At 41.7% G+C, this 18,234-nt stretch overlaps 1 protein-coding gene across 1 annotated transcript; it reads right to left on the bottom strand.

The window, feature by feature from the left end:
- Nucleotides 1–72: 72 nt before the first annotated feature.
- Nucleotides 73–8,599, bottom strand: LOC121587448 (obg-like ATPase 1). The gene is made up of 11 exons (XM_041904343.2): nucleotides 8,492–8,599; nucleotides 7,601–7,701; nucleotides 7,211–7,354; nucleotides 6,935–7,062; nucleotides 6,485–6,660; nucleotides 6,153–6,233; nucleotides 5,949–6,046; nucleotides 5,514–5,654; nucleotides 5,325–5,421; nucleotides 5,110–5,232; nucleotides 73–2,053 (listed from the first exon to the last, which is right to left on the bottom strand). Exons 2-11 carry the CDS (start codon nucleotides 7,699–7,701, stop codon nucleotides 1,946–1,948), a joined length of 1,197 nt encoding a protein of 398 aa, XP_041760277.1. The 5' UTR covers nucleotides 8,492–8,599; the 3' UTR covers nucleotides 73–1,945.
- Between the last annotated feature and the right edge of the window lie 9,635 nt (nucleotides 8,600–18,234).

The raw sequence follows: 18,234 nt of genomic DNA, 5'->3' as shown, positions 1-18,234 counted from the left end.
CCGCCAGCACATCAACCCTGGTGTCAACACACTTTTGTAAACTCATCAATTAAAACCCATTTGAACACAAACTGAATCTGTCTTGTTTTATTGAGTGTATTGTTGACCCATATTGTGGTTGCAGTACATGCGTTTCCATGGAAATTCTTGTGTCAGGCCCAGTTGCATAAAACATCTTATAATTTCCCCTTCCCTAAGGGAATTGGGGCGTTGCATAGAGTCCCTCAAACGTTTTCCTTAGGTAAGGCATACTTAAAGGGGTTTTACGGTAGTTTGAAGGCATGTACTGTACGGCAGAAAGAGTATGGTTAACATGGAGACGACATGATTCACTGACAAAGGCGAAATGGAATTCTATGCATCATTCCAGTCAAAATAGGCTCTGCGAACGTTTGATTCAAATCATTTGATATGGGCTCGTGCTAGAGTTCCAGCTTAGCCAATGTTCTATTACCGCTTTTCAGCCTTGGGTGAATTTTGACTCGTTCTATTGTCCAGCCTACCATGGATTGTGCACCTTCCATTGTTTAGCTAAGTAGCTAGCTAGTTATACACCTAGCTAACTGGTTGATGTTTTCCTTTTACAACCAGGGCAGAGGAAAGCAACATTCAACTCCACAAATGCAGTTTACATTGATATCCATACTGAATGAAGCACTTAAGGGACCTCATGGGCACCCTTAACCTTTTCACTTAATTTAAAAGGCATGTATAGCGAAAAAATAGTATCTGGTTACCATGGATATGGCCTGATTAAAAGTATCTTCAAAGAGATCGCTTTCATTTTGTGAGATAGCAAAATATAACTTCTACAATCAAGACAGGATAACGAAATTGCTTCAGAAGATAAACCACGTTTCTTGTAGTTACTTTTTTCTCAACTTGTTTATATTACTTTCTAGTATGTCAAGCTAGCTTACAGAGTAGCTATAGCTAACTAGCCAGGTAGCTTTGTAGCCATGGATTGTGCACCTTCCATTGTTTAGCTAAGTAGCTAGCTAGCTGGTTGATGTTTTCCTTTTCTAACCAGAGCAAATTAAAGCAATATTCACCTCCACAAATGCTGTTTACATTGATATCCATACTGAATGAAGCAATTAAGGGACATCATGGGCACCCTTAACTTTTTCACTTAATTTAAGGGGGAAATTCACCTTAAAATGTTTTGTGCAACTGACTTAAAGTGAAGGCTACTTTAAGGGGAAAAATTAACTTAAGGTGTTTTACGCAACCGGGCCCTGGCACTTAGTTTATCATCATGAACAGATATCTTTCTGGCTGCATTCCAATACTGATCTCAAAGAATCGATTCATTTCCATGGTCCATTCACTTGCTTAATTTCAAAGGAAGGAGATGAGGGAAGGAGACATGGAAGTAAAGCTACTGAGTGAGAGTCTATATATGGACAGGGTATCAGAAGACTGATTTATATCTTCCTCTTATTCACAATGTTACAGATATGTCTTGTGTGAGGTGGGCAAAGATATAGATTGAATATAATAGTGTATGGGTAGGTGCAATAGTCAGGGTCCCAAAGCAAAACCAAAAAAGGCACCTGGGCAGATTTTGTATGGTGGGGCAAATAGGGAAGTCACGTCGGTGGTTTCTGGTCAGGCACTGTCAGAGATGCCTACTTTACTTAAAATAATAATGGTCCCTCCTTGTTCCGATCAGTCCTGACTAGGGCCCAGAGTTTTTCCTGACCAAATAACCTGACCAGGAAACACTTCAGGACCTGGTACTGACCTCAAGGGTTGCAGTGTGCACTCGATTTTCATCCTACCATACATAGAATTAGAATGATTGATTGATTCATTCTAATTCTATCCTCCCATTCATTATACTAGGGAGAAGGGAGAAAAATCAGCAACACTGCTGCCCTCAAGGACAAGATGAGACGGGACACAAGAACACTGTGTTATTGTACTGGTCGCGTTGGTCCCATCACTTCTTCGCCGCCTTGGGTGCATTGGGTGTGTTGAATTTGAAAAATATAATGTCTCCGTCCTCCACGATGTAGTTCCTGCCCAGCTGCCTGTACTTCCCAGCAGCCTGCGGGACAAATCAAACCAGAACAAATTTATCGACATTATACAAAGTAATTTAGCAAGTTTCAAGTTAATGTCACCTGCACAAGTACAGTGAAATCCCTTTCTTGTGACCTCTAAAACCAACAATGCAGTGATCAATATCAATGTAGTACTAAAAAAATAACAAGGTAGAACAAAAACACACGAGAAATAAAAATAAGAAGAACACAAGAAAGTAAGAAGCTATATACAGGGTCAGTTCCAATACCATATTTACAATGTGCAGGGATACTGGAGTGATAGAAGTAAGAAGCTATATACAGTTGAAGTCAGAAGTTTACATACACTAAGTTGACTACGCCTTTAAACAGCTTGGGAAATTCCAGAAAATGATGTCATGGCTTTAGAAGCTTCTGATAGGATAATTGACATCACTCGAGTGAATTGGAGGTGTACCCGTGGATGTATTTCAAGGCCTACCTTCAAACTCAGTGAATCTTTGCTTGACATCATGGGAAAATCAAAAGAAATCAGCCAAGACATATGAACAAATATTGTAGACCTCCACAAGTCTGGTTCATCCTTGGGAGCAATTTCCAAATGCCTTAAGGTACCACGTTAATCTGTACAAACAATAGTACGCAAGTATAAACACCATGGGACCACGCAGCCGTCATACCTCTCAGGAAGGAGATGCGTACTTTGGTGCGAAAAGTGCAAATCAATCCCAGAACAACAGCAAAGGACCTTGTGAAGATGCTGGAGGAAACAGGTACAAAATTATCTATATCCACAGTAAAACAAGTCCTATATCGACATAACCTGAAAGGCCGCTCAGCAAAGAAGAAGCCACTGCTCCAAAACTGCCATAAAAAAGCCAGACTACGGTTTACAACTGCACATGGGGACAAAGATCGTACTTTTTGGAGAAATGTCCTCTGGTCTGATGAAACAAAAATATAACTGTTTGCCCATAATGACCATCGTTATGTTTGGAGGAAAAAGGGCATGGCTTGCAAGCCGAAGAACACCATCCCAACTGTGAAGCACGGGGGTGGCAGCATCATGCTGTGGGGGTGCTTTGCTGCAGGAGGGACTGGTGCACTTCACAAAATAGATGGCATCATGAGGAAGGAAAATTATGTGGATATATTGAAGCAACATCTCAAGACATCAGTCAGGAAGTTAAAGCTTGGTCGCAAATGGGTCTTCCAAATGGACAATGATCCCAAGCACACTTCCAAAGTTGTGGCAAAATGGCTTAAGGACAACAACGTCAAGGTATTGGAGTGACCATCACAAAGCCCTGACCTCGATCCTATAGAAAATGTGTGGGCAGAACTGAAAAGGCGTGTGCGAGCAAGGAGGCCTACAAACCTGACTCAGTTACACCAGCTCTGTCAGGAGGAATGGCCCAAAATTCACCCAACTTATTGTGGGAAGCTTGTGGAAGGCTACCCGAAACATTTGACCCAAGTTAAACAATTTAAAGGCAATGCTACCAAATACTAATTGAGTGTATGTAAACTTCTGACCCACTGGGAATGTGATGAAAGAAATAAAAGCTGAAATAAATCACTCTACTATTATTCTAACATTTCACATTCTTAAAATAAAGTGATGATCCTAACTGACCTAAGACAGGGAATGTTTACTAGGATTAAATGTCAGGAATTGTGAAAAACTGAGTTTAAATGTATTTGGCTAAGGTGTATGTAAACTTCTGACTTCAACTGTACAGGGTCAGTTCCAATACCATATTTACAATGTGCAGGGATACTGGAGTGATAGAGGTAGATATGTATATGGGTAAGGTGACTTGGTAGAGTCAGTATAAATGTGTGAATGTTATGTGTGTGTTGGAGTGTCAGTGTGCGTGAGTGTGTAGAGTCCTGTGAGTGTGAATAGGAATAAATACAAGGGTTAATTCAGACAGTCTGTGTAGCCATTTTGTTAGCTATTTAGCAGTCTTATGGCTTGGGGAAAGTTCAGGAGCCTGTTGGTGTCAGACTTGATGTACCAGTACCGCTTGTCGTGCGGAAGCAGAGAGAACAGTCAATGGCTTGGGTGAGTCTAACAATTTATCAGGCCTTCCTTTCACACCATCTGATATAGAGGTCCTGGGTGGCAGGGAGCACAGCCCCAGTGATGTACTGGGCTGTCCGCACCACCTTCTGTAGCGCCATAGGATCGAGGGCGGTGCTGTTGCCATACCTAGCAGTGATGCAGCCAGTTAAGATGCTCTCAATGGTGGAGCTGTAGAACTTTGAGGATTTGAGGGCCCATGCCAAACTTTTTAAACCTCCCGAGGGGGAAGAAGCATGTTCTTCACGACTGCGCGCGTGTGTGGACCATTAAGTCCTTAGTGATTTGGACCCTGAGGAACTTGAAGCGCTCGACCCGCTCCACTGCAGCCCTGTGGATGGGGGTGTGCTTGCGCTCGAGTCAGAACACCATTTGTTGTTGATGAAGAGGCACACCCCTCTCCCTCTTAATTTCCCTGACTCTACTGTCCGCTCGGTGAATGGAGTCGAGTTGGATAGCCATGGGGAGTATCTTGTCCAAAAGCCATGTTTCAGAAAAGTAGAGAATATTGCAGTTACAAGCGTCCCGTTGGTAGCAAATACACAATCAAAAGGTCATACATTTTGGCCAACAGAATGGAGGGAAGAGGTGGCCGGTTTTCCCTTTGCCTTAATCTCACCAGGATTCCCCCTCTCTTGCCTCTGTAACACCGGCGTTTCCTCTTGGGTACTCGGAAAATTGGGGGCGACATTGAAGCCGGAATTGGTCTAAGTAACTGCTGATCTGATGTTCAAAAGTTCTTGTCAGTTATAAGAAATGATAACGGATACATTCCGTGAAAATAAAGTAAAAATAAACGCCAAAAGAGTCACAAAATAGCAAAGTTGGGTCGGAGCCCGCAAAACGGCAGCCATCCAGAACAGCACCATCTTTATCAGACGGTCTTTATCCAGATAAGATCAGACAAAAAACTATTGACAAGTATTTATGGCATGCCATCGCACACCCATGACACAGTAACTATTTCTCTCAGCCTCACATAAGTACACACACCTTGACAGCATTCTCGGTGCCCTCATCTTTGAAGTCCTGGAACTTCATGACCTCTGCCATGATGAAACCTTTCTCAAAGTCAGTGTGGATCTTCCCTGCCGCCTGGGGCGCCTTGCTGCCTTTCTGTAGGACAGAGAGAAATAATCGATAACGCTTTGATAGTCACACCCACACCTCATTGTGGGAGAGAGAGAACCAAACTGTGTGTCTCTTACCCTGACAGTCCACGCTCTAACCTCGTCTGGTCCCGCTGTGAAGAAATATTCCAACTGCAGAGCTGCATAGCCCGTCTTAATGATCTTAGTCAGTACACTGCAATACACACACACACACAGTTATTAAGGTAACTGTTTACAATATCATAAAATGTGTTCATTGTGTGTTTGAGCTGTCCGTGTGTGTACCTCTGAGTCTTCGCCTCCTCACAGTATTTATCCTTCTCCTCGTCGGTCATGTCCTGTAGTTTGGCCTCAAGACCTCCACTCACTGGTATGACCATAGCTCCTGGGTCATGGGCATCGACCCACTCCTTAATCTTAATCAGCCTGGGGGATGTATATACATAGAGAAAAAAATCCTCTGTTAGAATAACAAAGTTGATTGAAGTTGCTCTTTAATAAACCAAACATGATCAGGGTTTTTGGCGCATACAAAACTGTCAGTGTTTATTTTGCACAAAATGCCACAATCACAAAATAAACCTCTACTGCAAGCAAAGTTCAGACCATCAACAAGTAGCATTTCAGCTCCTCAGATAATGGCTGCCAGGCATCACAACCCAAATAACGTAAGATTCAGAAAGACAGGAAATAAGGAATGAAGAAAGAGAACCCACTGACCACTTGTTCTTTTTCCTGATGTAGTCTTTCTCTGAGAGGTTGACCAGGTAGATCATGGGCTTGGATGTGAGGAACAGGTATTTGTTCAGCACGTCGATCTGCATACACACACAACACACTGGGTTAGAAGTCTGTGCTGGTATACAGGCCCCTGCAACTAAAGGTACTCTGCTCTCTCTCTTTTGCGAGCACATACAGTCGTACCTCCTTCTCGTTCCAGTCATTGTAGAAGCGGACATGTTTCTTCTCCTCCGAAATCCAGTTCTTTACCTTCAACATGATGTCCTGAGTGAGGGATGAGGGAAAAAGGGAACAAGAGAAGGGAATGAAAGGAGAGAACATGAGAGTAAACAAATGCTGAATTCTGGTTTAATCCATGGCCCCTTCTCCCTAGGCACGCCTGTGGGTCTCAAACAATCTATGAGAGGGCATGGAAGTGTTTCAAGCGCTTGAATCACACACACATACACAGCTTCAGACCTCAGTCTCAAACCCAATGGGACACTCATCACCCACCCCACACACACTCTACTTACATATTCAGGTTTGAGTTTCTTGTCTCCTCCTCTGACAGCGGTCTTCTCCAACTTATCTATGATTGGTCCAAGAGACTCCTCATCCTTCAGCCGTAGCTCCTCATGGATGATCTCAATGTCCCTCACTGGGTCCACATTACCCTCCACATGGATGATGTCCTCATCCTCAAACGCACCTACACACACAGAAACACACAATTATTTCCAGCCTGCGCAATGGTGCTTGACATCACAAAACTGCTAAACTAGGAATTGAATATATTGTTGTTGTTCATGCACATCTGAACTGTGCTAGCACCGAGTAGGTGTGAGTGCCCCATTGATTAGAATGGAAGCTTCACATGCTTGTGGTTTTGGCACTACAAATGTACACCAGGATTACAGTGTGGGTTTGAGTGTGTGTATACAAGTGTATGTGTGTGCATTTCTGCGAGTGTGTGTTAAACTCACGTGTCATGTGGAAGATGCCGTCACAGGCACTAATGTGAGACAGGAAGGCGTTGCCCAGTCCTTGTCCAGCATGAGCTCCTTTCACCAGCCCAGCTATGTCCACCACATTCAGAAATGCTGGGACCTTACTGTACAATGAGAAAGAGAAGTTGCACACACACACACAAACTTGAGGTACAGAGTGTTTACTCATACATTTCCAAGGCTTGTGGAAGACGCAGAAGTATTTGTAACGTTCTACAGGAATGTGCACACTGCTCACAAACACAACCCTACCTGAGGGGCTTGTGGAAGGTGCAGAGGTAGTCATAGCGTTCGTCAGGGATGGGCACTCTGCTCTCGTTGGGGTCGATGGTGCAGAAGGGAAAGTTCTCTGCTGCAGCCTGGCTCTTGGTCAGCACATTGAAGAATGTTGACTTCCTGTTGACAAAAATGACAAGACGCAGTTTCAGTCACTATTCTACAGCCCAAGACATCTGCATGGTAAAGCCTTCTGAACAACAAAAGATGATACTCTTAGTTGCTGGAAATAACAATATGAAAAGAAAACACCCAAGCCAGCACAGTACAGTTTGGGTTGGCCCCATAGTGTGAATCAGGCTAATGATTCTCCAACAACCTACTTTACAACTATGGGCAACTTCTAAATTGTAGCCATGTACATACCCAACATTCGGCAATCCCACAATCCCAATCTTCAGAGAAGTCCCGAAGCGTCCAATCAGCGGTGGTTGTTTTGGTCCCTCTCCTCCCTTCTTTGGAGGCATCTGCAACAGCAACAAAACATTTAGCAACAGAAATGAAACACTTCACAGCTCTTGAACCAAACAACCTACAAGCTTACTAAATTATGGGACATGCTTAATATCAACATTACATTTTTACATGGCAGACAATTCTATCAGGTTTAGCTCACACGCCAGGGGTCAATTTCTGAACCGTGTGCATATTCTTCCCTTTTACTCTGACAACGACCTGTCACTAGTTTTTGTACTGATTACAACATCAATGGCTTACTACACTAGCAGGGAAACATGACATTCAAGGCTGGGTTCGCAATGCCAAACAGTTGCCTTGGATTAGACCCCATCGTGTGTAGTTGCGTCTGGAATGCTGCTGCTGGCAAAGAATACAGACAGCAATCTATACCCTGCGATGACTTGTCACATGGCTACCTAGCTAACAGTAATTTATCTTGGATAACTTCCCGGTTTCATATCGCTGGTTCAACGACTAGCTAGCTACTCAAGTTGACACAAACGTCAACCTAATTTGAACAGGGCACCTCCGCTGTAGACAGACGAGCCAGTTGGCGCAGCTAACCAACTGCATAAGCTAGCAGACAGCTAACTAGCAAACAGGCTAAAACACATGTGGAGAAGCTAGTAAGGCAATTGTCCTGAGTCCCATTCATTCTGCTTGTCGGCATGCTAGCTAGCCAACTAGTTAGCTATGTCAAGTAACGTTATTTTTTATTAAAATACAACGACACACTTTCGCAAGGAAGAAGATGTAACCAAACACGCATGTCTTTAACGAGCTATGTGTTCATATCACCTTGATGTCGGTCTCTTTTTGGTCGGCTACCTACGAAAACAGATTAGGTTGGAATTTGTTCACACTGCTCCACAGCTAGCGAAACTAGAAAGAGGTCGTCACTGGTTCTTCTTCTTCTTCAATGAGGTTTAACGGCGGTTGGCATCTAATTTGTTGCATTACCGCCACCTATTAGACTGGAGTACAACTCCCTTTTCTTTTCCTTGAAAAATAAAATAAAACAAAGAAATACCCTACCATCTAACACTACACTCACAAATTCAAAACTATTACTAATAATTAACCCCACCCTTCTCCACTATTTAAATATACTCACTCCTACCTCATGCCCTCAACCTGAAATAATGAGACATCACCACTTAACACTCCCTGTAACTATTCTGCTGTCAAGTCTCGCACACCCAAATATCTCTCTGCAGCTGCCACCACATCCTAATTTTTCTTCGACTTACGTTCCATCCCTGAAGTACAATTAATAACCATTGCTATAAACACTAAAAATCCAATCTTACTGAAACATATCACTTGCTTGCCTATCCCACTGTACTGGTACATATATCCTACTCTCACCACTTCCCCCCTTGGCCCCTCTTTCTCTACTTTCTTCACTGCCTCCGCATGACAATTTATTCTCTACTCTTACCCTGGAAACCTCAACCTGCTTTTCTCGCACTGGACATGTCTGATCCCCAGCCCCATGGCCACCCCTACAATTAGCACATACCACCACTTTCCCCACTGCTTCACACTCCTTTGTCTCATGCCCTTCTGTTCACTTCTCACACCTTGGAATCTCCCTCCTACATACTGCTGCCACATGCCTATAAGTTTGACAACTGTAACATCGTAATGTACTCGGCACATAAGCTCGCACAGGATAATTTATATAACCTAATTTCACTTTATCAGGCAAAGACTCAACTTCAAAACTCAAAAGAACAGACAATGACTCTTCTGTTTCCCCACTCTCGCCACCCTGTTTGCGTCGCACCAAACGACGAGCCTCACACACACCGGGAATCTTCTCCTTCAGTTGGTCCACTTTACCATTTACTGCTACCCCAGTAATCACTCCTTTCAATTGCGCCCTTTTCTTGAGAGCGAAACATTTCACAATTCTTTCCCCCATTTGTTTAACTCTGAGCACCTTCTCCCTCTGCCCAACAGAAACACAAACAATTATCACTAGACCACTTCTGGTTACCCTCACCGATTCCACTATAATCGTCCCTAGTTACCATAGCCACAAAGTCATAAACCCCGCCCAATTCTTCAATTAATTTTCTTAAAAATTGATTTTCAACCTAACCTTAACCACACTGCTAACTTTATGGCTAAACTTAAATGATGACCAAAAATATATGTATTTTTAGTTTTTCATAAATTTTTAAGATATGGCCAATTTTGACTTTGTTGCTGTGCTATATAGTGGAAACCCTAGAAAAGAGAAGTGTTTTGTGTCTCAAATCAAATCAATTGTATTTGTCACATGCGCCGAATACAACTGGTGTAGACCTTACAGTGAAATGCTTACTTACAAGCCCTTAACCAACAATGCAGTTTCTAAGAAAAATAAGTGTTAAGTAAAAAATAGATAAGTAAATCTCAGCACTAATTGGACGAAACCCTAAGACGTAAAGCGAAAAACGGAGAGAAACGACTGACGTAATTGATTCAACATCGATCAGCCCGCGCGGTGGCGGTAAAGCAATTTAATATTGGATGCCAACCGCCGTTAAACCCCAACGAAGAAGGAGATCAGCCCGCGCGGTTTCCACCAGTGACAACTAGTGATGGGAAAACGAGGCCATAGATACCTAATATATTTAGCTTGCTCTGGCAAACATATGTTTCCCATGCCAATAAAGCCCTTTGAATTGATCATTTAGAGGAGATTGGGAAACTCCATTGGAATCGTATTAACGCCCATTGTGTACGTTGACCATGCTACCACGCGTGGTGCATTCTGGGTGATTATGGGACAAGGAGCGCTCTCCTTCAAGGAGTGAATGGGAGTCAATTGGGCTTTTTCGAGTTCTCAGTTGTCTTGAACGTACTGAATTCGGAGATTTCCGAGTTCCCAGTTCTGAATTCCCAGTTGTTTTGAACGCGGCATTTGAGAAGGGATTGCGTGACGATTAGTTTAGCAACTGCATGACGTTATACGTTCCCCCATTAATTGACCAAATGGCATTCCTATCTCTTCCTTTCTCTAATATACATTTCAATTAAATTCTAATGGCTTTATTTGCATGGGAAACATATGTTTACATTGCCAAAGCAAGTGAAATAAAAAATTAACAAAAGTGAAATAAATAAAAAATCTACAGTAAACATCACACTCACAAAATTTTCAAAGGAATAGAGACATTTCAAATGTCATATTATGGCTATGTACAGTGTTGTAACGATGTGCAAATAGTTAAAGTACAAAATGGAAAATAAATAAACATAAATATCTCTAACAAGGCTTTCTGAAGGTTTCGGCGCCTAAAAACGGTTCATTACTCGGAGCTTCATTATCTATTCAAAATTAACACTAGGGACGTCTGCTGGTCAACAATAAATAGCAGCGTGTGATTATCAGATTGACATTTTCTTTCGCCACTGTTTTTATCAAAACTCCGATGCGCAGCGGTAAATTCTTGGCTTTGGTAGCCTAAAATCAGTTGGAATACAAGGTTCCCATTTCACATCATACTTCCCTTTTTGCCTTCAAGTTTACTATACTGAACAAAAATATAAACGCAACATGCAAGAATTAAATATTTTACTGAGTTACAGTTCATATAAGGAAATCAGTCAATTGAAATAAATTAATTAGGCCCTAATCTATGGATTTCACGACTGGGAATACAGATATGTATCTGTTGGTCGCGGATACCTTAAAAAAAAAAAAAAGGCAAGCATGGGGATCAGAAAACCAGTCAGTGTCTGGTGTGACCTCATGCAGCGCGACACATTTCCTTAGCATAGAGTTGATCAGGCTGTTGATTGTGGCCTGTGGAATGTTGTCCCACTCCTCTTCAATTTCTGTGTGAAGTTGCTGGATAGTGGCGGGAACTGGAACACGCTGTTGTACACATAGATCAAGAGCATCCCAAACATGCACAATGGGTGACATGTCTGGTGAGTATGCAGGCCATGGAAGAACTGGGACATTTTCAGCTTCCAGGAATTGTGTACAGATAGATCCTTGGGACATGGGGCCGTGCATTATCATGCTGAAACATGAGGTGATGGTGGCAGATGAATGTCACGACAATGGACCTCAGAATCCCGTCAGATATCTCTGTGCATTCCAATTGCCATCGAAAAAATGCAATTGTGTTCGTTGTCCATAGCTTATGCCTGCTCATACCATAACCCCACTGCCACCATGGGGCACTCTGTTCACAACGTTGACGTCAGCAAACCGCTTGCCCACATGACGCCATACACGCCATACACGTGGTCTGTGGTTGTGAGGCCTGTTGGAGGTGTAGTATCTGAGGAATTATGACTTTGCTAACGTTTTCAAATGGTATCTGAGAGGATGTTTATTCAGCTTAGAGGGAGCATCTGGGGAGAAGTTGTATGGGGACACCCCATAGAACAGAGGAAGTCTGTTGTGTGGAGACAGGGGATTGGTCTGTAGGGGAAACACCCATATCAGATTACATAGGATAAATACTTGGTGAAGACAAAGGAGGTCAGAATAGCATATTTAGAATTTGGGTTGGCTGTTCTCCAGATGCCTGCAGGTATCTGTAAATCGACGCTGAAATCCTTTGTTATGAATAAACCTTTATAATCAAAGTACAGTGTCAGCGGATTTCCTTGTTCTCACAGCATAATTAGCAACGTTTTCTCGACACAACAGAGGTTCTGCCAAATTCTCTAAAATGAAGTTGGAGGTGGCTTATGGTAGAGAAATTAATGTTAAATTCTCTAGCAACAGCTCTGGTGGACATTCCTGCAGTCAGCAAGCCAATTGCACGCTCCCTCAAAACTTGAGACATCTGTGGCATTGTGTTGTGTGACAAAACTGCACATTTTAGAGTGGCCTGTTATTGTCCCCAGCACATAATCAACTTCTTGATATGCCACACCTGTCAGGTGGATGGATTATCTTGGCAAAGGATAAATGCTCACTAACAGGGATGTAAACAAGTGCATATGGAACATTTCTGGGATCTTTTATTTCAGCTCGTGAAACATGGGACCAACTTTACATGTTGCGTTTATATTTTTGTTCAGTATAATTAAAATGAGTAAAACAGACATTCCCATTCGAAACAGTGTTGATTTGGGTGAACAGTAAGTATCCTCTTTTCACAACGCCTGTTATCCTTATATGTGCATTTTGAGACCCCCCAAAAATGACCCAATTATTTTCTTCGAACTTAGAGACGAAATTCTATTGAGCCTGAGAAATCCCCCCTCACCCCCAAAGCTGTGCCCCTTTTATAGCCATGGTCTAAGGGTGTATGCCCCTTCTAGTAATTCTAATTCAACGGTCTATACAATCTCTGTACATACCTATCAGGTTGCTTTTCAGCAATGTGTCAATATCAAAAGCACCCAACCGCAGCGCTCTTGCTATCGCAGTGAAACTATTGGCCTGGTTGCATTGCCGCCCTCCAGACGGTCTTTGGGACCATAACATTCAAGCCTGGGTGAATTTCAATCTTCAAAACATGAAAAATACAGTCAGATGCTGTAAAAGACTAGAAAGTACTGTAAATACATCCTCTGTATTTAAAATATTAATACTAGCTAATACAATGCCTTGTATTTAAAAATATATACCTTCAGTATTTTATCTTCACCTCAGATTAGATAGAAGTTAACGTCCATGCACTGTTTAAATAAAAATGAACACAAATATAAGGAAGCTTGTTTTAAACTTTAAATGGCTAAATTAACCAGTACAGCTGAATCAGTATCTGAGATGTCGACTATGAGTATAACCTGTCTCCTAGCTAAGGCCCAGGAAGCTCAGATTCAAACTCCCATTAGGGATGGATCAACATTTACATAATTGGTACCTGGAGGTAAATGGGAAAGGTCATGCTTTTTCAATTTCAGTCAAGGGTAGGGTTTAGTATTTAAAAAAAAATATCTAGTCCAGGAGAGGGTCATGTAATTTGTAATGGATTACATTTTTATATTTCTCAGTGTTTCGGGAATGAGTTGCTTATTAGGTGTATTTATTGATGGTGTAAATAAAACTAGACTGCATTACACACTGCAATGGATATTCCAACCCTGAGCCTCCAGCCTGCTCAGTTCTTGCTGATCAAAAACGTTTTTGTGTGCTGCCTAGCCAATAGCTGTGCTGTGAAGGCCTACGGTGGCAGTTCAGGAGGAGAGTCAAAGGCTTCTTTCGAAAATAATTGTTGATAAGGCCTAGTCCAAAAAATGCACTCTTTCATGCAGACTAGCCTATAGCCTATGTTCTGTTCAGTTTGAGGAGAGCCCGAAGATGAGGAGGACCGGAGGTCAACTTTGATAGCTTGATACTACTATCATTTATTTGATTAAAAACAATATGTTTCTTGCCCATGATGTATTTATCAGAGTTATTGACCTCACAATAAGCCAGATTCGAGTAACTTGCATTGTGGTGCTGAAACTTGAAGCAGCAGCTGCAGCACAATTAATTGGAAATGGACAGCTCATGGTATGTAAGTAGGCAAATTCGAGTAGGCATAATTCATTTAAACAGTCTTCATTTTAATTAGACTTTACTAATACCAAGAGGGCTTTGTTATTTAAGAAAGAAGAGGTAGGCTTACCTGTTTGACAGACGAAATTAGGCTATAGGCTGCTACAGTTGAAGTCGGAAGTTTACATACACTTAGGAGTCATTAAAACTTGTTTTTCAACCACTCCACACATTTCTTGTTAACAAACTATAGTTTTGGCAAGTCGGTTAGGACAACTACTTTGTGCATGACACAAGTAATTTTTCCAACAATTGTTTACAGACAGATTATTTCACTGTATCACAATTCCAGTGGGTCAGAAGTTTACATACACTAAGTTGACTGTGCATTTAAACAGCTTGGAAAATTCCAGAAAATGTTCTCATGGCTTTAGAAGCTTCTGATAGGATAATTGACATCATTTGAGTCAATTGGAGGTGTACCTTCAAAAACTCAGTGCCTCTTTGCTTGACATCATGGGAAAATATAAAGAAATCAGCCAAGACCTCAGAATAAATATTGTAGACCTCCACAAGTCTGGTTGATCCTTGGGAGCAATTTCCAAATGCCTGAAGGTACCACATTCATCTGTACAAACAATAGTACGCAAGTATAAACACCATGGGACCACGCAGCCGTCATACTGCTCAGGAAGGAGACACGTTGTCTCCTAGAGATTAACGTACTTTGGTGCGAAAAGTACAAATCAATCCCAGAACAACAGCAAAGGACCTTGTGAAGATGCTGGAGGAAACAGGTACAAAAGTATCTATATCCACAGTAAACGAGTCCTATATCGACATAACCTGAAAGGCCGCTCAGCAAGGAAGAAGCCACTGCTCCAAAACCGCCATAAAAAAGCCAGACTACGGTTTGCAACTGCACATGGGACAAAGATCTTACTTTTTGGAGAAATGTCCTCTGGTCTGATGAAAAAAAAATAGAACTGTTTGGCCATAATGACCATCGTTATGTTTGGATGAAAAAAGGGGTGGCTTGCAAGCCAAAGAATACCATCCCAACCGTGAAGCACGGGGTGGTAGCATCATGCTGTGGGGGTGCTTTGCTGCAGGAGGGACTGGTGCACTTCACAAAATAGATGGCATCATGAGGAAGGAAAATTATGTGGATATATTGAAGCAACATCTCAAGACATCAGTAAGGAAGTTAAAGCTTGGTCGCAAATGGGTCTTCCAAATGGACAATGACCCCAAGCACACTTCCAAAGTTTTGGCAAAATGGCTTAAGGACAACAAAGTCAAGGTATTGGAGTGGCCATCACAAAGCCCTGACCTCAATCATATAGAACATTTGTGGGCAGAAATGAAAAAGCGTGTGCGAGCAAGGAGGCCTACAAACCTGATTCAGTTACACCAGCTCTGTCAGGAGGAATGGGCCAAAATTCACCCAACTTATTGTGGGAAGCTTGTGGAAGGCTACCCGAAAAGTTTGACCCAAGTTAAACAATTTAAATGCAATGCTACCAAATACTAATTGAGTGTATGTAAACTTCTGACCCACTGGGAATTTGATGAAATAACTAAAAGCTGAAATAAATCATTCTCTCTACTATTATTCTGACATATCACAATCTTAAAATAAAGTGGTGATCCTAACTGACCTAAAACAGGGAATTTGTACTAGGATTAAATGTCAGGAATTGTGAAAAACTGAGTTTAAATGTATTTGGCCAAGGTGTATGTAAACTTTCGACTTCAACTGTATATCCATAGATTTGTAGGTCAATTCCTGCTCCCTTTAAATAGCCTATCTCTGTGTCAGTGGAGGGCTGTTAAGTTAAAACCAAGACTCGAATTGAGGGGGTATGAGAGGGTATGCCTGCCTTTTATTAATGAAAATGGTATAAAGCAGGCCTACCCCTTGTTAGCTTAAGATGTTGAAGAAAATAAAACGGATCCGATTATATAAAGTGATCTGTAACAGCGCTTTGGTCCGCAATGCTTTATGCTAGAATCAAGCTATAAAATACACAGGAAAGACGTGACTCAGATGCATATGAGTTACAGCCTTCTATAGCCACAAAAAAATACTTTGCTTGGAAAGTTATCTGATTCTGTCACTATCAATTGATTAAGCTATTAACTTTCTGTACAATAGAAGATATTTAAACCCAGACAGCTTTAAGGAAACACTTCTGACCTTATCTCGTTGGGTTAAACTACAGAAGAAGAGTAGCCAGCAGTTAACGTTTACATTTTTCTGCGTAGACAAGTCTACTCTGTCTGAGGTGGAAGGGTAGACCTAACTTTTGAAAGTACCATGCTCAGATTCCTAATGATAGCTCAGATTTAATTATTTGTAAACAGTGACAGTTTTGTTGCAAACAAGACATACTGATTTGGCATTGGATAATATATGATAAGATGAATAAATATGCCTATCTCGCTGTCCATTCATAGCCTCTAATTTCTGTAATTTGTATGGTATAAAAAAAATATTCAGCTAATATGTAAAATGAAGTACAATTGCATGAAATGTTTATAAAAGGTTATTTTTTCCTCGGACCTGCAAATACGATGATAGATTCATGCCATGCTTTCCACCCCTACTGTTGTCCACGGTAGTCTGCGAACCCACAACCTTCTGGCCCGCAGCCCTTTGCACTATCAATATTCCTGCGTTGCCATATAATGCTTACAGGATGAAGAACAGTTTCTAAAACTGCATATCTAAGGCTCTGGTCTGTCCAAGAAGTGATGGTAAACGGTGGACATGTTCTCTGCTATCCACTTTGTTTTATTTAATATTTTGGGTATAGGGGGGGTCAGGGAGGGTTTAGGTAAAATATATTTTGCTGAAGGGAGGGCCATCCATTTTCGTTTCAGGTCCGACTTTCTCCATGTAATTTTTATTATTAATAACATTCACTCCCTTAGACAGGCTCTGGAAGCGTTATTTCAAAATACGTTTGTTACTGACCAAATATGGAGTTTCGCTGAGCAACTTTCTTAATTTACTCCCGTTACGGCCACAACTATGAGTTTACACAAATATTAGCGTCATAACTTTTATTGCAGGACTTTGACTGTGGGAAATCACCTTTCCAGTCAGTCTATTGTGTGTATTGAAGTGGGATGGTGCCCCCAATGCAATTACTATTTAAAATACAGCCACAGTGCGATTTAAACAGATTTGTACTTGTTTTTGTGAAATTACCTAATAATTGTATTTAGTTTAATTTAAATAAAATTCCAACCTTGTTTTGTGGGTATCACTGGGTCGGCTGATACCCCATTTCATCGGTGCACAATTCATAGGTCAGGCTGTACAGTGCGATATGAATGGCCAATACACATTGGACTGAATGGGATGGTGATTTCCCACAGTCAAAGTCCTGCAATAAGAGCTAGGACGCTAATATTTGTGTAAACTCTACATAGTTGTGTTCTGTGGGCCCATGGGGCGGCGCACAATTGGTAGTGCAGTGCAGGGTAGGGTAGGGTAGGGTAGGGTAGGGTAGGGTAGGGTAGGGTAGGGTAGGGTAGGGTAGGGTAGGGTAGGGTAGGGTAGGGTAGGGTAGGGTAGGGTAGGGTAGGGTAGGGTAGGGTAGGGTAGGGTAGGGATGTAGCTCAGTTGGTAGGGAATGGCATTTTCAACACCAGGGTTGTGGGTTCGATTCCAGTATAAAATATAAAAATGTATGCACTCACTAACTGTAAGTCGCTCTGGATAAGAGCGTCTGCTAAATGACTAAAATGTAAATGTCACTGAGTAGGCTGATACCCCTTTTCATGGGTGCACATTCCATAGTTTAGGCTGTACAGTGCATATAAGTATGCCCCCAAAGCAATTCTGAATTCAAATACATCGAATACAGCAATTTCACCAAATTAAAATTAACCAATTAAATGTATTTTGATGATTTGATATAACATTTCAACCTTGTTTAGCATTATGTAGTCCAATTGTGGCATGTTTTCAAAAATGTTTTATTAGTTTGCATTGATTTCAATGAGGGACTTATATTTTGAAAGCGAACCGCGGATTCCACCATTGTTGCTCACGCTAATGTTGTTCACGACATACATGGAG

This window comes from Coregonus clupeaformis, chromosome 16 (genome assembly GCF_020615455.1).
Source record: "Coregonus clupeaformis isolate EN_2021a chromosome 16, ASM2061545v1, whole genome shotgun sequence".
NCBI lineage: Eukaryota > Metazoa > Chordata > Actinopteri > Salmoniformes > Salmonidae > Coregonus > Coregonus clupeaformis.
The sequence above is the reverse complement of the archived record's forward strand: the minus strand, read 5'-3'. Positions and strand labels throughout refer to the sequence as shown.

What these genes read in the sequence shown, in the direction of transcription:
- LOC121587448 (XM_041904343.2), bottom strand. Translation starts at nt 7,701, where the DNA reads ATGCCTCCAAAGAAGGGAGGAGAGGGACCAAAACAACCACCGCTGATT. An exon ending in AGAAACTCAAACCTGAATAT is followed by an intron (nt 6,234 to 6,484) that starts GTAAGTAGAGTG and finishes TCCCTCACTCAG; the next exon opens with GACATCATGTTGAAGGTAAA. An exon ending in GCACCGAGAATGCTGTCAAG is followed by an intron (nt 2,054 to 5,109) that starts GTGTGTGTACTT and finishes TTTGTCCCGCAG; the next exon opens with GCTGCTGGGAAGTACAGGCA.